We start from the raw sequence: 21113 nt of genomic DNA, 5'->3' as shown, positions 1-21113 counted from the left end.
AAAGTTATCAAAAGACATTTTTTATCATCATTATACGAAACCACCTTTAGTTATGTACCCAGAAGATACTATCTTTTTCATGGTATTTTTGCGCCCTTTTAATTAAATTTATAGCCACGTATTGCTCTTCCGTTTTCTATTAATTTTCATTTGACTGTTTTAAGAAGTTATTTTTAGTATATTTCATTGAATGGGTATTAAAACTAATTACACAGATCTAAGTTCGGAGCTCCTAACATACTATAAAGAGGCTAAATCTAGGGTCGCTAAATCTAATGCCATAAAACCGGGTACAGGTGCCAGGGTTCGCCAGGGTTTCAATGTCTATGCTGAGGTTCCTCCACGCTGCCGTTGTCCAATGCTGGCCGGTGGCAGGTACTCCCGATTGCCACCTGTCACCAACTGAGGTTGCTGCTGTTGACCGAAGCCAGCCACCGAGTTATCCTGAAGAGAACCAGCGGCGGTGGCCAACAGACCGACAGCAGCTCCAGACGGCGGCAACCGATTGGCTCCGGCACTCGGGACGATGGCGGGTCGAAGAACGGCACCAGCGCCATACGGGCTCTGAGCCTGGGCGGCAGGAGTGGGCGTGGCCGAAGGATAAGACCCCCGTCCGGAATTGTAACCAGACACCTGAGGCACTCCGGTGGCCCGAAGGGTTCCGGCCGTGGCAACAGGTGCCCCGAAGGCAGTGGTAGCAGCAGCAGCCGGACGATAGGCATTATTGGCACTAGAGGTTCCTAGATTGGAGCCACTTCCTCCAGAGTAATCATAGATGTAAGCATTATTTGCATATAAGCTGGGTGCCGAGACACAATCGTATTGGTTCCACCAAACGCAGACCAGTGTCTCCTGGCTGAACACCGTGCCATTGGGACAGAGGAAGGAGTATGTCCGGTTGAGGGCGCAGATGTGGAAGACCTGGCACTGCGCCTCGATGTCCGCATAGTATCCGGGCAGGGGCTGTTGCGAGCAATCGAAGTTGGTGCGCGGCACCTGTGCGTAAATGGGGTAATCTACTCCAGGAACCCCCGGAATGGCCGAGTAGTCGCCTTCGCCATCGTTGTAGTCCCCGCCGTCTCCTGTTCCACTTGTAACTCGGATTGGAGAGCCACCGGGAGCATTACCGTACTGTGAAGTCTGTGGTCCATAGGGTCCACCGCGAGATGATGTGGTGGGCAGACCCCCAGATGAAGTTCTCCTCGGCTGGCTGACGGCGTTACTGCCTCCCACAACGGCAGGAGCTCCAAAAGCAGTGGTGGCCTGACCACTGGGTGTAAATCCAACGGCAGGCGAGGGAAACAATCCCGCTCCATACGCCGTGGTGGCTGGAGCGGGAGTTAGTGGAATGGCCGAGGCCGTGGGATACGGTCCAGGTGTTAAACGACCTCCAGCAGTGGCACCACCAACATTGGACACCTCGGGACGCCCATAGTTGTACCCACTTTGAGCCTGTCAAGAAAAGGATTAAGTCTTGGGAATGGGCACTTTCAGGATCGTTTTTGGAGCTCACCTGCACCTGCAACTGGGCCAATCCACCGCTCCAGAGCAGCACCAGAACTGGAATTAATAAACGGGCCAACATTAACGCTTTCTATTCGTTTGTGGAATCTGGCAAAGATCTTCTCCGAGCTGTGGAACCGTCGACGCACCAAATGGAAATGAACGCCCTGCAAGCCATCGATGGCGATGGCAGCGAAGTTTCGCAGCCCATATTAAGGCCAAGTACGTCGCGATTCTGGGCGCTGATAGCGCGACTTAGACGGTTCTGCACCGCGATCTTTATTTATCAGCTTCCTACTCCCAAGTTGGGGGCACCGTGGTTTTAGGTCTAACTTGAATGGATCTCTTTACTAAAACATTTGGAATATTCCTCGCGAACCGTATTTGTCCGAAATGGGCCCACTTGTTTGTACTGCTCTTAGTGCATCAACGTTCAACAATATACAACGCATTTTGAGTTGGAATGGTTCGGAGACAGAGGTAATAGTTACAGTTTTGAAACCTATGAATATTCGTGGCCAAAGGAAACAAAAACCATCATCGATCCATGTCGATTTATGAAAAAACAATATACATTTTTAATGGTTTCGTTACAAAAACTGATGAAATTGCCAAACGAAGTTTAAAATGCACAATACAAATGGTTTTAGTTTTTAAAATGTTCAAAAGTTGGAAAGTTGAATGGTCTTTTTACTTGTTTGTTTATAGAAATCATTAGAAATCCTTGTTATCCATCTGAAAGTTATCCAATTACACAATTTGAAATATTTGTAAGTATTGATGTCGCTATATGTATAAGTGACATTTTCTTTTAAATTTGGAATATTATGTTTTTCAGACAACTGCACTGGTATCTTTTTAGACCCAAAATTCCACGGTGCCAATTGCAGAAATAACGCACCGCAACATCAATTGGCTGCCAAGAATTGCGGCAGCCGGTGGGCCGAAGGCAAGACGCATGCCTCGTAAATATGCAAGGCAGCAAAAAGTTAGACAGACAGACGCCCTCCAAAGGAAGTGCTAATAGTGCTGGGAATGATGGGGCGGACAGCCAATCGCTCGTCACTGTTGAGTTACGCGCCGCAGTGGGTTGGGTCTGGGTCAGCTAGACCGACTTGTTGGCCAACTCACCTGCCAAGACGCACGAGCAGCGTTGCATCATGCTGGAGAACTGTGGAATCCAAAGAACTATTTTAGTGAGATGTCCTGTTAATCCTTCTCGCCCGACGACCTGCGAACTGTCCAAAACTTGAGAAGCAACTGCAGGCCAACCTAGAACGCTGTTAGAAATTTATACCAAACTGAAAGCCCGACTTGGATGCGGCATCTTTGCCATATTTATGTGGCAGCTGCCCCAAAGACCGACGACAGTTCGTCAGTTCGTTTGTGCCTGCGCTTTAGCAGATTTATGACGCTGGATTATCCATTGTTCGGGGACGGCGGCCAGTTATCAGAATTCATATATCAGCGCGACCCTACATGACGTATACGTAATATAAGTTACGTATACGCGATGATCAATTCAATATTATGGGCTTTTCAAGTGCAATGTAATTTCAATACGATTTGTCTTGTCCTTGAGAGCGGCAAATTTGATTTTCTTGTAAATACATTCAGTAGCAATGACAAAAATATTTAAATATTGGTTGATTACACGATCGTTCGACCTCACCATTGATTTATATTAGAGCTGGAAAACGCAAAAGCCATTCCATTTGTGTCAAGGCAGTCTGTGATGGGCTCTTGGGATTACCCCTGTTGACTTATTTGAGACCCCAACTAATGCCAGTGGTAATGATTTAATCAGTTAGCTTGGCCCCTTGGCAATTCATCACCCATTAGTTTCCCGTCCATAAGCGCACTTCGATTGATCTTTTTTATTTATTTTTATATGTACTTTATTAAGTTTAAATAAATATTTACAAACAGACAGCAAGAAGTACAGATTGTTCAAATAGATCGCACCTACTGGATAATGGATACTGGATGCTGGATGCTGGATGGAAAGTGTTCTCGTTCGTTAAGACTAAGCAGTAAGAAACTAATTTAATACAACTCTCGATTAAACTTAAGCGGAAACTGCTTGGCTGGGCATCAGGAACAACCAAGTCTATGCCTGTTTCGGGCGCGGGAGTATTTCAGGGCTCTCATCGTCGAGTATTTCGATTACATATTTACAAACTAATTGCGCAATTGCATTGGCTAAACGAAGTCGATTAACAAGTAAGTGGTTCAGAATCAAAATCATATAGGTATAGGGGGTTTTTAACTTAGAGAAAATCAAACTGAACTGAAGAGGGGAGAGTGGAGTTGACTAAAGTTAGGCATTAACTCGCAAGGTCTAGGAACCGCCACCGCCCTCGCTCTATCGCCTGCTGCTGAACTTGGACGCCAGCGAATATAATGACTTGAGCAGCTCCAGGGCCCTACGGTCCGAGTTGACCTCTAGCAGCGGGACCGTCGTCGTCGTGGTCTCCTCCAGGTCCTCGACGCGTATCTCGAACTTTGTGGTCTCCTCGTAGCTGCCCGCCCCCAATCCCGTTGTGGTGGGCAGATCCGTGGTTGTCGTGTAACCCGGCGTGGTACTGGTGAAGTACTCGCCTGCGGCGGAACCACCTCGTCGGAACGTGGTCACCGGGATGCGGTTGGTGGTGGTGGTCAGTCTCTGCCGGGAGGTCTTTCCCCCGGCCGCCGTCTTGCTGTCGATATCAATGAGTGCGTTCAGCAGGTGCTTCCTGCTCCTCTCCAGCGCCTTGCCGTTGTGGTCATCACAGGTCTGGATGAGTAGCAGCAGCAGGCTAAGCACCTGGCGATCGTGCTCCGCCTTGGCCATCACGTTGCGCAGATGCAGTGCCTCCTGTTCGTTGAGACCGCCGAACAACTTGTTGGCAATCCTCTGGAGGCCACTGCTGGAGGGCAGAGCATCCCTGGGGATGTCGTAGCTCCGGAAGATGTCTTCCCATTCGTAACGTGATGGCGTGGGCGTGGTCACCCTGTAGGCAAACGAAGAGCCTGTTGTGGACGTCGACGTCGTGGTACTGGTGGTGGAAGTTCGCTGTTCCTTCATCAGGCCATCGTTGATGGTCAGGGGATCCAGGAAGTCCGTCTGCGATTTCAGCGCCCACGGGTGCTCGGTGGGTTTGTGGGTGGTCACTAGCTTCTGCGGCCTAGCATCCTTGAGCAGATCGTTGCGGGACTTAACAAACGATTGCGTTTGCTGTTGCTGCAAGAACTCCTCGCCGGAATCCTGACTTGGTGGCGAAAGCTCCCCCGAGAACTCCAGATCCTGGCCTCGATTTGTGCTTCCCTCGTAGAGCTCTGTGGTGGTGGAGTAATCTGGAGATGGGGTCGAATCGAATTTGTGGTTAATTTCCGCCGCAATGCTGTTCGGTGTGGGCGTGGTAGCATCTGGTACTCCCTTTGTGGGCAGGTAGTACTTGGCCGTTCCATCGCTGAAGAGCGAAGGATCTGTAGTAGTCACGGGTCTAAAGTTGGGAGTACTTGGTGGCTCCGTGGGTCGGGCACGGGCTGCGAGCTCCGCACGGAAAGTAGCTGGGTTATCAAGATAGCTGGACAGAGCATTGGAGAAGATTTGAGCGATCTTACGGGACTCGGGTTTCTCCGCCAAGGCACCAACAGTAGAGCCAGTGCTGCCAATCTGTGGGAACTGCTGGTACTTTGAACCTGCTTCGGACTTCGTTCCATTGGGCTGGTTAGAGAGTAACCCCGAGCTAATGTCCCCTTCTCCAGCACCACGACCTTGGGCGGACTTCAGGCCAAACAGATTGCTGTACTTCTTCACGGTGGTATCACTCAGTAGACTCTTCTTAATGTCGTCCGCATTATCACTAATGGCTGGAGGATTCTCCGAAGTGGTCAGTAGCGCAGTGGTGTCCGATGGCTTGATGGTGGGCAGTGGTGGTGGCTTTACAGATAGCTTTGGCTTAACTCCAGTCTTCTCTGGCTTCTCCGTCTTATCTGGCTTGCCCAGAGCATTCGAAGTATCATTATGTTCTTGTGCAAAGTACTTGGCAAAGGAAACTAGGGCATCTGGTCCCGAGGAAGGTGGGATCTCTAGACCAACTCTAGCGGGAGCTGCCGCCGCGGCATTTAGCTCGACGTCCTCAAACTGATCCTTCAGAAGGTTCATTGTTTTCAGCATTTCCTGCACATTGCGGTAGACAGACTCATCCTTCACGGGATTGGGAGCAAACAGTAGAACATCCTCTCCAGCTGCAGCTGCCGCATTTCCCCTTGGCGACTTCGCACTCTTGGGCAGATAAGTTGGTCCACTGCTGGTGGCCGATGGCGACGGAGTGGTGGGTAGGTAGTCCCGACTCTCCGTGGACTTGGAAGGAGGTCGGAATTCCCCGGAGCTGGCCACATCGTAGTGATGCCTCATGCCAATGATGATCGGCTTAAAGGTGCTGTCCAGTTCGATACTGGCACTAGCGGTGGGTTTAACCTTCGGTGCCACTGACGATTCCAGGAAAATTCCGGAGCTGGAGCCTCCGAATCTATGGGGATTAGGTGTCGTGGCCACATGACCGCCCTTGATGTAATTCAGCTTTCCATCGGTGCTCTTCGACTTGCCCAGACTGGGTACAGTGGGTGTGTAGAAAGGAGTGGACTTGCTGGGCTCCAGGCGGCGCACGGTGGAGTGGCTTCCAGTGGAGTAGTGGGGCGTGGTCTGTGGCACTGATCGGGTGGAATGAGCTTCGAAGAACTCTGGCTTTTCCTTAGACTGGCTGGGAGACGGCTTCTCCTTCTCCTTGCTGTGCTCCTCACTTCCACTGTAGCGATGCTGTCCCCTGTGGCCATTACGCGCTCTTTCGGTAGAGACTCCTCTTTCCTGGGAGGCAACTGGAGTCCTACTGCGGGATGGTTTTAGAACTGTAATGTCGTCATTGCGATTGGGGTTGCTATCCTTATTGGTCCTTCGCTTGCCGGATCCACTGACAAACGAGGAGCTCTCCGCAGTGATCTGAGTTTCGTGGTCGTTGCTATTACTATCGATGCTGGGCAGAACCTTTCGCTGCTTCTCGCCGGATACATCATCAAAGTCCACGCTTTCCACCGAGGCGGGAACATCCTCTGTGGAATCGATTCGCCTGTCCGGATTAGCTCGAGGAGCCGACCTTCCCTGACCAGCGACTGGCGTGACCTTTGGCTTGATGTTCAACCCACCACCAACTATATTGAATCCTTGAACGGGAACAGAAGGACGCACGCGGTGCACCCGCTGCTTGTTGAGGATCTCAGCACTCTCTGCATAATAGCCCGAGGATCCTAGGCAGTTGACCTTGAACCACCAGTCGCAGGTGAGCTCGCTCTGCTGGAAGATCGTGCCATTGGGACAGAGGAAGGAGATCTTACGACCCTCCTCGCAGATATGAAAGACCTGAAAAGGAATGTATTATGAGTTAAGCATTAGAGATCGTGATTAATCATCATCTTACTTGACAATCTGTTTCCATATCGGCAAAGTAGCCATTCCCATACGAACGACAGCTGAAAGAGGTCTTTGGAATCCGTGGGTAGATGGGAAAGTCGATGCCCGGACGACCAACCACACCCTGGTACACCTCGTAGTCCACATCCTCATCAGAGGCACGCTTCTTTAAGTGGTGCTTGTGTTCGTTGCAGTTTGTATGCGCCTCATAGCGCTCCTCCTCGAACTGAGTGGCCCCCGTTTGCTTGGCCAATATCCTGGCAGGAGTACGATACTATATAAAAGAAAAGGAAAAGTTACCTTATGAGAAAATTCACTTAGAATATAATTCTAACTTACCTTTGATTCTGCGCTTGTGCAGCCGAGGAATACCAGTACAAGCAAAGCTGTAATGGTTAATTGATTGGTTTTATTATATAACATGTTACCACTAAGTAATACTTATTTATAATAGGTTTCCTTTTCAGCCTTTGAGCTATTGGAAGTATGATATATATGTAATTAATAGTGAACTATCTTGTATAAAAAACACCCGAATCCATTAGCTCTTCAAACCTACACTTATTCTTAATTATATCGTGTTGAATTTTAAGTTGCACGCTCGTTTAAAGTTTTAAAAGGAATTCCTTTAATGATTCTTCTCGTGCTACACCGCAATCATGTTCTTTGTGCAAAGATTAGCTTGGCGATTTTTCGGGGCATTCTCCAGCAAAGTCTGGTTCGTCAACTTTTCAGGTTTGGATTCTCCTTCGCCGTTTAGAATGTCTTCTTGACGGTGAGCCCGCAGACCTTGACTTTTCCATTCAACTTGGATGGCAGACATTGCCAAATTACGCAAGACGCGACTACTGGGACTGGCTGGAAGTGACTGACCTCAGGCCCCCTCGAAGTGCAATAATTAAATTTTAAAGCATAAAAACAATTAAAGAAAGAAACAGAAATAAAAAAGTCACGATGAACTGCGTCTTGAGTGGCGGCCGGCAGAGGAAGATGTCAGCTGCAGAGGGTTATTGAATAACCAAAATAGCCACAAGATTCAAGGCCCACTTGCTGCATAATCACAGCGATTAAGTGAATCATCGAAGAAGACCCGCTGATGATTTGGTCGCGGGTGTTGCTGCCTTATTCAAATTAAACAATTGCCCATCATTTGTGCCCGCTGATTGGCAAGCGGGCTCAAAATCGAACGGCCGCCTCATCAAGCATCCGCCACGTTGTACTCGCATCGCATCAATTTCGGATCTGTCCGATCTGTCGTTTCATTACGTTTGCCTTTTCGATTGGGTTCGTGCCCCTCGCAGCGGGATGGACTGCCAGCTTAATTGAGAGGTGCTGTCGATGGGCGCGTAATTACTCGTAGAGACCCAAAGGCCCAAAGAAGAATGTCGGCCATTGTTGGTTTTATTCGATTCATTCGCTAGCTAGATGAGCTGTCACTTATGCCCGCTCGGCATCTGGGTCTCGGCCAGCCCCATCACGCCCGTCCTAATGAGCCGTTCAAAATTGCACTTCCCAGGCACTCGGCCAATCCATTAATTCAAATCAAAGTCACATTTAATCTGAATCCGAATCTGAACTATGTCTCGGAACACCTTTTTGTCGCACGCCAAGTCGGCCTAATAACAAAAACGAAGACGACTCACGCAACCGGCTAAGAAAAGACAAAGGCGCATTAACGCAATCTTGGCCGCTTTGCCGCCCACGCTTTGCGGCACACGCACAGCCATCAACCGTTAGCCGGTGATCTATGATGGGAAAATTATGGGCTGACAAGGTCAAGGATGTTGCCAGCCCGAAGAATGCCTTTAATTTGCCGAAATATTTATTTGGTTTTCCTCTTAAGAGAATCGAATATAATTATGAATAATACATTGTACAAACTATAATTACATGCCTATTACCATCAGCTGGATAATTTTACAATTTTACATGCCGTAAGACGTGCCAGAGAATAGAGATAAATATAGTCACTTGACTTTGTCTTTAAGTATTATTTGTTTATTACCAATATTTGAATTAAATGAAAACAAAAAAACCGACACTATAATATTGTAAAGAATTGCGTTGTTAACATAAAATGAATGTCAAAACATGCTAAGATAAATTTTAAAAAAATTATAGGGTATGGTCTACATATTGTGTAGCTTGTATATTTCCTTAGCCATGTCAAGATTATACGTATCCCTCCGAGTTTGGATTCATCAATGGCTTATTATAAACACCCATATTAGTTTAAGGAAATTTTTAAAATGTCTGATTTTGGAAAAAGGACTTAAAGCCACTTATCTCTAATCCCTGACTTAATCCTACCTTCTCTGTCCAACCCTTTGAACTTATCAACTTACCGCACAACAAGTTGAGCTGCGTACACCGCATTTTGTGTTTGGAATTGCCTGAAAGATAGAGGGAAGCGAAGAGACAAATGTTTAGCCAGTTAACAAAATTATGAATATTTATTGCACAAGATCGTGGGAGATGCCAAAAAATAAGAAAGAAAGAAACGGAAAACTAATTATTGTCGAAAACACGTACACACTACAAGGCGCCTTATTGGGTAATAGAAATTATACGAAAACAACGGCACAAATAATAATAAATGTACTCCGGGGCTTGCACAAATCGGCGGAGAAGAGTTGTCAATGTGCCGAAGAAGACAAACAAAGCGCAAAAGGCTCTCAGCGATTGCATAATCCGTAGACGCCCACAAACGCATGCAGAAATTTACGGCAGATCGTTAGATACATCTGCTCGCCATATAGAGATTCGGATTCAGATGCGCAGATAGTTGGATATGTAGATTTGCAGTTTGCAGCACAGGGTGTATGCGCAATAAATTAATACATTTTAGGCTGGCCCAGCCAAAAGCGATTCGGCTGCCCAGGAACAGATGTCAGGCGCCGGCCAGGAGTCATTCAGTCAGTCAGTTAGTCAGTTAGTCAGTTAGTCAGTTAGTCAGTTAGTCAGTCAGTCAGTAAGGCAGTCAGTCAATCCCCCAAGACATTCACTTTGCTTCGACTATCGTATCGCTCGCTTCCGTCAGCTCATTTTTGCAGCTGTTGTCGCTGCTGTTCCCGTAGTTTGTGGAGTTTCTGTAGTTTCTGCGTACTTTGCATAATTTCAAATAATTGTTTTAATTTGCACAACAGCAAACAATATCAAAACTGGGGGAGACACCAGCAAAAGCCAGAGAGATCAACACCAACCGGCCTGCCCGGCGACACTCTTTCAATTAAATCATTTTCAATGGTTTGGGTAATTACCCGAACCGTCAAGACAAAAGATTCGTTTTCTTTACGTAACGCGGCTATTTTCAATAACAATGCAAATCGAACAGAATCTCGAAATTTCATTCGATGCGAACATAAATTTAAATTGGAATTAGCTGCAGTTGTTCGAGACGACGAAGATTCTGCTTCTATGCATTGTCTGCTGGATTCTTCGGTTGCCGAAATTGCTTTTTGTATTTAAATTAGTGGATTGCCTTGGCGGGGTTCTCGTCTGTTGGCGGCTGTTTGCATAAAATATTCTCACACCTAAATTTAATTTCGTCAAAATAGCGTAATGTTGGTACACAAAATTAAATTACTGCCGCCACTTTAGTAACAGCCGAGCGTACAAAGCTTGACATTAAAATTTAATAAAAATTGTAAATTAAGTCGATTAGCCAAGCGATCTGTTAAAGTTCAAGAGTTGCACTGGCTGGTCTGCACAGATTTTAATTTCAATTCACGATTCTCGATTTGCAATTACACGAATCAAGAGTTTGTCATTGTCAAGGCTTTGCCAAAACGAATGGAATTGGCTTAAATGGCGATTAGTCTGGCGAAGGTCAAATCGGATGGGTTCATTTGAGAATTTATATAATAGATTGCCATTAATGAATTAGCTTCATTGATAAATTATGTTTCTTGGCCGGGCACTTCCTCTCAGCGAAATCATTGGATGATATTAATCAAGTGCTTGCCACAATAATTCATAAGAAAGCGAGGCAAGAAATTCATCATCTTGGTGGCAAAGTGTGGCTGAAAAGTGTGCAACGACAACAATGACAAATAAGGAAGTTTCGCCGCCGAATCATTATCATCGGGGCAACAAAAAATGTCAACGCGATGGCAAGAGCAGGTGTTGTGCCAACACCAACTGAAAAGCTAAAAAATAATAAGCTAGCGCCAGTTAACTGCTAAAGACTGAGGTTGCATTTTCCGCGCCAGGCCGAGGGTCTCTGCGATCAAAATTTGGTTCCGCCTTCAACACATGCGCAGCTTAGACCTCCGGGGATCGGGAGTTCGAGAGCTCGGGGACTTCGGGAAGGGGACTTCAACCTCAAGATGGATCTGCCAAGGATCGATGCATCCAGCGATTGCCCGGGTCGCTTTTGCAGACTGAAGTGTGAGGAGTTTCGAGGGGCACACTCCTCGCATTGCAGCCAAATGTCTGTTAAATCGTTTTAACCTTTTTGTCAAGTTGCCGCTTAACCTTTACGGTTGCTGAGCTGACATGAAGGAAGCATTTGTTTTTTTCCTCAGCTTTTCTTGTTGTTTTTTGCGCTTTTTGCCGCATTGTGTTGTGGCAAAGTGTTGAAACACAGAGCATAGAAACTAAGGCAACGCCAAGCTGCTGCTGCTGCTGGTGCTTTTGCTGCTTCTGCTGCCTTCTTCCCCGTCGACCACATGTCGTATACGTGTTATTTGAAGATTTGATTTATTTGTTTTGGCTGTTCGTGTTTTGCCGGATTGTGGGGCTTATCTGCCCGAGCTGCTGCCTTGCACTGACTCTTGTGTGGCCTTCTCCTCCAACGAAGCTGGATAAATAGTTTTTATTTCACTTTATTTGTAACTCGTGTGCAGGAGAAATAAAGGAAAAATTTCACCTTTAGCGATGCTCATTATGAAACGGCTGACTCGCCTTGCCGGCCATTCCTGTTGCGAACAAAAAAATTGCATAAAGCCAGCGCATCTTCAATCGAAGCCCCCACGATTAACGCGCGGACTAAGGAAAATCTAAAACTTGATTGCGGCTTTTTGTTTGCTCGCCGCGATTGGGAGTGCCATGCAGGTGCGGATGGATATGCTGGTCATTTGGCTAATGGTGGGAGAGAAATTGTCTGCCGACGCAAAAGGCCATTGGCATCCTTGGCAGTAATCGAACGAATCACGAAAGTCTTGAGGAGGAACTATTATGTTCTGGTAATTCCACATTTATCTAGATAACATCTACTTCAACACCATATTCAAGTTTCCTGCCTGAGTCATTTGTTTTTCGGTGTTAATCTTTGACTCGAGCAAATGTTATGCTAATCTCCCATAATTAATCAGCAAAATGCTACCTACCCTCTGCTATACATCTAAATAGATTCCGTCATACTATTTTACCTAAATCCAAAGCTGAACTGGGAAACAAAATTAAAATGTTAAACATTTTAAATGGCAACGCACAGTTGTTTTTGCCTACGCTTTTGGAAATAAACTGTGTGAAAAATGTCATTATAAATGCATAAAAGTCTTTGGCGAGCAAATCACTTGGCTCCGTCAGCGATTCCCAGGCAAATGTTTTGAAAGTGCCTGTTCCAGCCCCATTGTGCATTTTGTATATTTATTTTACAGCAGATTTGGCAAGCATCATTTGCTGCTCTTTGTTGTTTCTAAAAGTCTTGCGAGGCGGGCAATTAAAACAGTATTTAATATTGGCACATCCCAGCGATAGAGATCACTTTTCGGGGCTGCCCAAAATAAAACCCATTGTGATGTGCGATTTGGGATTTATTTCCCCTGTTTCGTGGGCCTTTTCTTCCCATAAATCATTCGAATGATGTGCGTTTTAATATTTGCACAATGTTTGGGGCCAGTGCAAATACTCATAATTGGATTACTGAATAAATATTTACCCCTGTCCGTTCAGGTACCTGCATAGTCGTTTTGAATGACAGATGAGCGCTGCGAAATGGGTCGGGATCTGAGCCAAGTGATAAATATATGACTTGATTTAAATGAAAGGGGAGTCTGAGACAGTTTTTTGGGTAAACAATTCATCAATCATATAGCATGTAGTTTGTGACATTTTGTTTGGCCAACAATTAATCATCAACTATTTATTTCATTCGAGTGCTGGAACAATCATGGAAAATCCCAAGTGTAAATGTGCGTCAGACAAGACATGTAAATTTTGCAATAACGAGACTTTTTGTTAAACATTTTTTAAAAGTCGTAGCCCCGGAGATTCGAGAGATAGGCAGCCAGACTGCGGCTGCGTCTGATGATGCTCCCTGGCCAGATGTTGATGCATTGACCTACGTGTCGCTGATGCACCCAGACATGAGTGTGGTGGCAATTATTGCCACCGATGTTGTTACTCTTGCCGCAACCTCACAGTTTTCGGGCCCCGAGTCGCCCGAAGGGGCGCCGCATCAGTTGCATTTCATAGCCGCCAGAGTTCGACGTGCTAATAGATTTTGAGGTCAAATGCAATCGTTTTCGGCTGCTGCCGCTGGCCATTTCTGTCCGCCTTTGATACAATTTTCGGCCGCTTTTTGCCCAAGAATTCTTGTGCATTTCCGTGCAGCGTTTTTGTGTCGGCCACTCATTTGCAATTTGTGTGGCTGTTGGACGAGAATGAAAAAAGAGCGAAATAGCCCGGCGGTCGAGGCATAGCAGAAGTCACTTTGACGCTTCGTGGCAGCCGCCTGTCAACTGCTTCACACTTGGCCCATTGAGGGCGAGTCGGAGCTTCGAGCGCATTCATGTGCCTAGGCTTAAAGGGAACTCAATTTGTTGGGGCCAAGCAAATTGCCGGCGATTTGTAAGGCAGCGAAAAACATTTAGCGCCAAATGTGAAGATGATTTCCATTTTTTTTTGTGTGTGCCAAGCTATTTGCGTTGCGCCCCAGCAATTCTTCATGCAAGAGCTGCCGCTGGGCGGGATCTGCCATTGGCATCCCGCCGCTCTGTGTTGGAACTGGCCCATTTTGTAGTCTGAAGGTTTGAATGCAGCCCCCAGTCCTCCAGTGGGCAGAGTTTGATGCTACTTAATTATCGGTTAAACATATTTTGGCTTGTTTGTTCAACAGCTCCCCCGAAAATAGTTTGCCTGTCAGATCATAAAAAGCTGTTGTAATAACGAGAGTACCGCTCACACTATAGTTAACTAGCATTATACCATTAAAGCCGCCAAGGTAATTGCAGAGCTTCGGGCTACAATGGCATAACGAGGAGCCGGGGCCCTTAACCGGAAGCTATAGCTACTTAATCCGAATTCGGGTCTCTGAGAATTGAAATCGGAATTTATAATTCGAGTCTTCAATGCATATCAAATATCTTCTAGCCAATTTATTCTAGTTTTAATGGTCAAATGGAGCAATAATGGCCCATTAAATGATTTAATCTTCTTCCTAAGAAATTTATTATATTGTCTTCAGTTTAATGAATGCTTGGGTCATTAAAATAATATTGCAAAAATGTCAACCAGATTTGGTAGTGATTTAAACAAAAGACTTAAGCAAAAAACTTGATTTTAAGTGGGGTGAACAGGACTGACTCTCATGTGCTTACTTATCGAAAACCGTTAAATAAATGTGGGTAATGGGCCGAAATTCAGATGTCACAAAAGTACTTAACAAACGTTTAAGAAGTTTATCTTAAAGAAAACAGGTTGTCAATTAAACAACAATTTTGTTTTAACTTTCTGAAAGTTACAAAAATATATATTACGTTGAACGGAAATTCAATATACAAGTTACAAGAACAACAAAAAGGCACTTAACAAATTTGTCATAATCTGGATCTTGAAATTATATTGAGTGTTAGAGATTAAAAGAAAACAGGTTCAAAATTAAAACACCTATTTGGCTTTACTTTGTGAAAGTACTACACTACGTTCGGCTGAAGATGAACTCGACGCAATCCGGTTCGGCGCATCTATGTTGCCAATCTCCCAATTCCTGTATTGCCTCCTCCAATCCACCAATTCGCTGTGTCATCCATCGAAGACACACATGCGGAAATTAATCCCCCGCCAGTGCTCACATAACAATTGAGTTGTCACCGAGAAGATATATAACTTTCTGTGGGATGTGCCAAGTTTTCACTAATAGCCGAAAAAATATCAAAAGATAACAATTGAAAACGCCGCTCAGCCAGTTTCAATTGATATGAGGCAATCTGTGAGATTCGAGCTGGCAAGCGCAATTTATGACAGCCCGGGCCGCTTCAGACACGCCGGCAACAATTGCAGCAGAAAACCAGTAGCACCAACTGCCAACCGCCAACTACCAACAACTAGCAGGCCAAGTCGAGCGGCAATTAATAAGTAATTGCCGTTGACGTCGTCGGCAGTTGCCACAGTTGCCAAAGCAGCGGCAGCAGAGACTGTTGCACCTCGGATTCGTTCTTTTGTTCGGCTCAATTCCAGATTACGCATATTTGGGTCAGCGTTTGTTATCAGGGCGCCACGTATTTATGTCACCTGGTTAAATAACCAACTCTTGGCTTAATTACGGCCAGCAACAATGGCCAACTCCCAGTGAGTCAGTGGGGCTTTGCGGCTTTTCTTTACCGTGCTTTTCCTCGTCGAGATGGCCTTTTTGTGATTGCTTCAACTTGCACCCATCTTTATGCACTCACATCATGAACATATGTGTGGCCAACCCGTGCAGCAGCCGAGATGCGAATTAGTTGCTTATTGTTCGGAGTAATTGTTTCTTGTTTGCCTGTTGCCGCGTAAATGAAAGTCACTTTTGATTTGGATTTTGTTATGATTTCGTTGTTCGTTAAGCGTGTCAGTGGCGGAAAATGAAAAAGTTCAAGCGGAAATCAGCGGGAAAATTACATTTTGTTTGCTCTTCAGTCCGAAAACGTAATCCATTGGCGAATTAAGATAAGTTCATAGCTTAAAACACGATTCTAGAGTCTGCACTACGAGCAGCAAACAAAAGACTCAAGTAACGAACTTGACTTTGGCACGACAAGAAAAATGCTGTTGTTGGTTTTGCCTTTTTTCCTGCCATTTTTAAGCGCGCGTCTGTAAGCGACAACAAGTTTCCAAAATATCAAAGTGTTTTTGTGTAGCAAACATGATTATGACTGCTGAAAGATCTTGTCATTTGGTTGCCTTCGCGCGCTTGATGGTGCTTGAAAATATCAAACAATATCGAGGAATTAAATGCGGAATTTGTTTTTGACTTCTTTGATTTATTGAATTGATTTTTAATAGCAAACATGTGAGGTAGGCGTCTCTAATTGGCTGTCAGCTTTTGAAATTGAATCGGAGTCTGATATTGATACCAATTTGTGAGTGTTGCCTACTTAAGTAGTGCCCAATAGGCGATTATTGACGGTATATTCTTGTCTATTTTTTTTTCGCAATAATAGCTCAGAGGCATCACCGAAGTGCTTTAATGGCAAAATATCAGTGGGAATTATTTTCGGTCATAAATTTATTGCCCGCGGTGAGAACGGAACTTTTGGATTCCAGCCTTGGCCGACACCTCTTGAAAAACCCATTAGTGTCTTCATTTTTCATATGCCTTTTTATATTCATGAACCCACCCATAAACCTGTTCATTGACCTTGATCGCGATTGAACTAATGCGCATCCTTAGCGCGAGCCAAATGATGTCACACGCCCGATTTAGATCCTGCCTAAGAGGTAAACAAGCACAGAAGTGACTCAAGTAGTCTGGAATCAGGTTCTCAAGCAACTGTAAAATAACGAGTTAATTATCTGGATATCAAAACATAGATAAATACAATATGCGTAGAAAGAAAGCACGTTGTGAAACTTGTTCTGCTGCTTATGACTGACAAATATTTGCTTATTTTTCATTGTTTGCTCAGTGAATGGGGGAATATTGACAATCAAGATTATTAGGTATTAACACCAAATGTTATTTTTGTGGCCAAACAACTCGTACTAAAACCAACTCCTAATAAAAAAGTGACTCTGCTCCCAAAGAAATACGATCTGATTTGCTAAGCTTCCAAACATATCCAATGCTATAAAATGTTTATGTGCAACAAACTGTCCAACTTGGTACCTTCTTCTCCATGAAGTTCACCTTAGACCATGCAGATCAAAATGCCATTCAGCTGGCAGCCCTAAAATGGCCTAAACGTAGCATGTCAGGCCATGGAGGTCAGCATCTTGGCCTGACATTTAGCCTGCCGCCTGAATGGCCATATATTTTAAGCTAGAAACGGCTATAGCTATATCTGGGTGGATGTAGATGGGTCCATTAAAAGACTGGCAAACGCTACGCAATTCGCAACGCACGTGTGTCTTGATGAACGAGCAGAATGCTGGCATTTAGCTGTTGAGTGGATGTAATGATCATATTTAAAATCGTGATGTAATTGAACGGTCTACGCATGCGACTAAATAACTATTATTACGGAAAAGCTTGATGCAGCATGAATTTGATAAATTATAGTTAAGCGCCTGAGTTAAAGACATCATTTTATTTCAACACTTCAGCACTCTCAGCCAAGTACCGTTGCGAAACTCACACAATTCCTTTGAAAAGTTCAAGTTCGTTGGTTTTTGTTTTCTATTTGTTCACGAAAAAATTGACAAATGGGTTATTTATGGCTCAAGTGCACTCTACTGACATTTTGCTAGCTGACAAAAACGACACAAAAAGTGGACTTTTTGGCTCGATGCAAGTTCGTTGTCAAAGTCTTTCGTTTTTTTTGTTCATGGCTGCCCAAATAAGCCCTCAGATGGTCACGGCAGAAATCGAAAACAGAATGATGAATCGTAAAATTAACTCGATGAAAAACGCCACTAAGTCCGCCTAGAATATGTTGAAATCTTGATTTAAAAAAGGGAGAAAAAAATACAAAACATGAACATTATTTACACTTCATTAATCACTAAAGACAGGCCGCAAAAACAACATCGGCTAAGCACCTTAAGGCAACAACAATTGTGAGGTTGTTTGTTTTGTCTACAAGGAATCGTTAGATACTTTTACTCGTATCTCTCAGATGCGGCTCATTGGCTTTTCAGCGATGCGCACGCAGCGCCAGTTAACGCATCAACACTTGAATGGGATACAGATACAGGCTACACGACTACGGCGATTTGAGACAACACTGCCTTAGTTGCTGGAGGGGAATCCTCCTTTTGGGTATTGTTGCTTGAATGACTTTTTAATTTATTTGCCATTTCTTTCGCTGGCAACGTTAATGAGCAGACCAGACCAGAGCACATCAGAGCAGAGCAACCAGTCCAGACCAGACCAGAGCAGACCAACTTGGCCAGACTAGAGCCCAGTTAAGACTCTAGCAACAACCACTCGCATTTTGAACTTTTATCTGGCCATCTGCAGACAACAACGGGCAAAATTATATTGTAGCATTTTGTTACATTTGAGGCAGCCCGGCTGGGTTTCGCCTGCCTTCGGCTCGTCTCCCCAGTCAACTTTAACCTCCTGCCACATAAAACAAAAGCAGGCCCCCTTTCTACTCCCACCAGCCGCCGCCGCCTCTGTGTGTGGGTGTGTGTGCGATGTGAAAGACGTTAAGTCACACATTTGGCCTAAATTTGTCTTTTCTCTTAGCCAGCCTTTCCTTTGTTCATTTGCGCCACGAGGCTGTACTGTAGAAGAAAACAAAACTGTGGCACCTCTTGACATTTAAGGCGCATTTCCCAATTCCTGCACTACTTTCTGCGGCCCTCTGGCCGAGTTGCTCACCCAGTAATCACGGGCTGAGCAGCAATTGAAATTATCTAACACAGAAAAGCTGCAGCTGCAAAGGCTGATTTTTCTTTTTTTTCATCTGGCCCAGCCCCCTCCCAAGGGTTTGTTCTGAGCTGAACAGCTACCGCTGCCGTTCATCCTTGAACTGTGTGCTCAGACCCGCCAGCATTATCTTAGATTCGTTAATAACAATGCCAAGACGAAAACAACAATTGCGGTTGCAAATTTTGCAACACTAAATTTATGCAGTAAAAATTAGAAAACCTACAAAAAATTGAAATGCATGCCGGCAATTTTGAGGTTTTTAATTGCTGTATCTATTCATCTAAGCAAGCCAACAATTTGCAAATTAATCATCAGCCCAGAGTCACCCGGGGCATATTGAAGATTTATGGAAATTGTTCGTCGTTTAGTTTGGCTAGAACCAATTAATTTTTACATTGATCACTAAAAATACAAGAAGTCAGGCTACTGCAGATCTTTTAATGGTAATGACTTTGAATATAAGAATAATAAGATGGCTCTCTAGCATCTTGATGAAGTTATTAATTTTAATGGTTTTATAATCGGATGCATATGGACCCTGATTATTAGCCAAATAAGTGGAAATCCAATATTAAATATTGAAGAACCTATTTTCAAGGAAACAGATATTAATAATTTTTGGCTCTCAGGTAGAATAATCAAAAACGCTGTTTAAAAATATTATTTCAATCAGGGATAGGAAGCGGACAGTTTTCTGAAATTGTATATAACAATCTTATCATAACTAATTTTCTGTTGCTCATTGCTTTTCATTTTCTTCAATGAATTCAAAAAGATATATACTCATTAGAAAAATTAAAAACCTTGAGTTTGAGTCCTTGTCAAGTCTTATAATTTTGTACTCATTTATTATATGTGCGGGCTTGGTGAAGATGCAGGTTTACTTGCATAACTTACAAGAGCCACCATAAAATGGCCTCTCCATTATGCAGCCAACGCATTGACATTTTACCAGCATCTTTGGCCCGCTGACTGGCCAAAAGTAGTAATAATAAAATTACTTTGGAAATGCATGCAATAAATCTAAGTAAGATGATGCTTTGTGAAAGGCATCGGCTCGAGCACACACAACCATTTTTTATCCATTCATGCGTATGAAATGCGTTTGGCATTTTATTAGAGGCCTCGAAGTTGTTCAGCTGTCGATCTGCCAAACTGTCGAAATTCTTGGCTAGATGTTCTCAGATCTCCTCGGCTCACTCACCTTTAAGCGGCATCAGCATCATTGGCAGTGCTCTGAATGTCAGTTTGTGGAGCAGTAACACTCAGGTAACTCAGGTAAGTAACTGTGGCAGCAACTCAATCTTCCACAGCTTCCTTTTTTGCTTTCGGTTTCGTGATTGAAGTAATATGGAGGTTTCGCCGTAAACTTATTTATGACAAAGTTTTCCGCTCTCCGACTGGTGATTCGTAGCGTTTTGTTGTTTTCGTTTTTCTTGTGAATATTACTTAGATTGTTGCATATTATTCGTTATTGTTGTTTATGTTGTCTCACTATGCTCGATTATTTGGTTTATTATTTTGTTATGGGCTAGAGTGGGATCCGGTTGTAATGCACAGATATCACGATTTAGTTGATGTTTTCGGTAGTAGCACAAAATCACTTCAAGCTTTTCATGTCTGCATTATGAAGACGTCATTAAGACGAAACTCAAGTTTGGTAATCTCAAAGAAAAGAAGTTAATTAGTAGCAGTTTCTATGGAAGATTTTGGCCAAGTTCATATGAATGATAGAAAAGCCAAAAATAATTCATTAAAATAAAGACAGCCTGAAGTGATCTTGTTCTCTTGGTTGTATTTTTCCAAATGAAATCCTGAAGATTCAAAAGTGGTTCACAATTGTTCCTATATAACATAGATCCTTGACGATTTTTATAGTTCAGCATTAACTCCTCAGAAAATAAAAAAATATATTTATGATCACAAGAGTTTGAAGTATTGAACACTAGGAGCACTTTATTTTTCTTAAATTTATCACATCAGATTGGTATGAAAATACAGTAAGAGCCAGAGCCAGACGAACAGAAGACGTCTTCACCCGTACGATATTCACATTTGAATGTTTCAATTGGCAAATGCGGCGTCCAGCTTTAGTAGTTGAGCGGGCCGCAGACTCGAAACTCTGTTTAGCGAAAACGCTCGCAAAGCCACCGCAAACACAGCAAAAGCAAAGCCAGTCGACGTCGCCGATCCGGACGAGCTTACCGCCAAACGAAGATCGCTGCCACATCTTCCTCAATTCCCAAAGAAGCCCGAAGACAGGCCAACATCCAAAAGCAGCAGCAAAGCCAAACAAAAGCAGATTGTCTTTGCAACCGGTCCAACAATCAGCTGTTCGCTGCGATCCAGAGAGGGGCGGAAAAGACCGAAGACAAGAGCACAAATCTTCGGGCCCCGAAGAATTTAACAGAGCCCCATCGG

At 44.3% G+C, this 21113-nt stretch overlaps 2 protein-coding genes across 6 annotated transcripts; both read right to left on the bottom strand.

The window, feature by feature from the left end:
• Positions 1-155: 155 nt before the first annotated feature.
• On the bottom strand, positions 156-2777 carry LOC108017097 (putative Polycomb group protein ASXL2). 2 transcript variants are annotated; one of them, XM_065866667.2, is made up of 3 exons: positions 2635-2777; positions 1520-1560; positions 156-1452 (listed from the first exon to the last, which is right to left on the bottom strand). In XM_065866667.2, the coding sequence occupies exons 1-3, from the start codon at positions 2663-2665 to the stop codon at positions 325-327; spliced, it is 1200 nt and encodes a 399-aa protein (XP_065722739.2). In that variant the 5' UTR covers positions 2666-2777; the 3' UTR covers positions 156-324. The 2 variants fall into 2 exon arrangements, with proteins under 2 accessions (XP_065722739.2, XP_036675071.3); XM_036819176.3 differs by having other exon boundaries at positions 1514-1560; positions 2635-2776.
• Positions 2778-3376: 599 nt separating this feature from the next.
• Positions 3377-20775, bottom strand: thw (chitin-binding domain protein thawb). 4 transcript variants are annotated; one of them, XM_036819173.3, is made up of 6 exons: positions 20692-20775; positions 19897-20223; positions 9301-9348; positions 7295-7341; positions 6963-7229; positions 3377-6904 (listed from the first exon to the last, which is right to left on the bottom strand). In XM_036819173.3, exons 2-6 carry the CDS (start codon positions 19916-19918, stop codon positions 3869-3871), a joined length of 3420 nt encoding a protein of 1139 aa, XP_036675068.3. In that variant the 5' UTR covers positions 19919-20223; positions 20692-20775; the 3' UTR covers positions 3377-3868. The 4 variants fall into 4 exon arrangements, with proteins under 4 accessions (XP_036675068.3, XP_070852316.1, XP_070852317.1 ...); XM_070996215.1 differs by having other exon boundaries at positions 19897-20729; XM_070996216.1 differs by lacking the exons at positions 19897-20223; positions 20692-20775 and adding an exon at positions 10062-10083.
• Positions 20776-21113: the final 338 nt, after the last annotated feature.

This window comes from Drosophila suzukii, chromosome 3 (assembly GCF_043229965.1).
Source record: "Drosophila suzukii chromosome 3, CBGP_Dsuzu_IsoJpt1.0, whole genome shotgun sequence".
Classification (NCBI taxonomy): domain Eukaryota; kingdom Metazoa; phylum Arthropoda; class Insecta; order Diptera; family Drosophilidae; genus Drosophila; species Drosophila suzukii.
The sequence above is the reverse complement of the archived record's forward strand: the minus strand, read 5'-3'. Positions and strand labels throughout refer to the sequence as shown.

Bases quoted from the DNA above. Each gene is read 5' to 3' on its own strand.
- LOC108017097 (XM_036819176.3), bottom strand. From the start codon at position 2,665: ATGATGCAACGCTGCTCGTGCGTCTTGGCAG. The intron at 1,561-2,634 runs GTGAGTTGGCCA...TATTAATTCCAG, and splicing joins CTGCTCGTGCGTCTTGGCAG to TTCTGGTGCTGCTCTGGAGC. The intron at 1,453-1,513 runs GTGAGCTCCAAA...TTTTCTTGACAG, and splicing joins TGGCCCAGTTGCAGGTGCAG to GCTCAAAGTGGGTACAACTA.
- thw (XM_036819173.3), bottom strand. From the start codon at position 19,918: ATGATGCTGATGCCGCTTAAAG. The intron at 9,349-19,896 runs GTGAGTGAGCCG...TCTATCTTTCAG, and splicing joins GATGCTGATGCCGCTTAAAG to GCAATTCCAAACACAAAATG. The intron at 7,342-9,300 runs GTAAGTTGATAA...TAACCATTACAG, and splicing joins GCAGCTCAACTTGTTGTGCG to CTTTGCTTGTACTGGTATTC.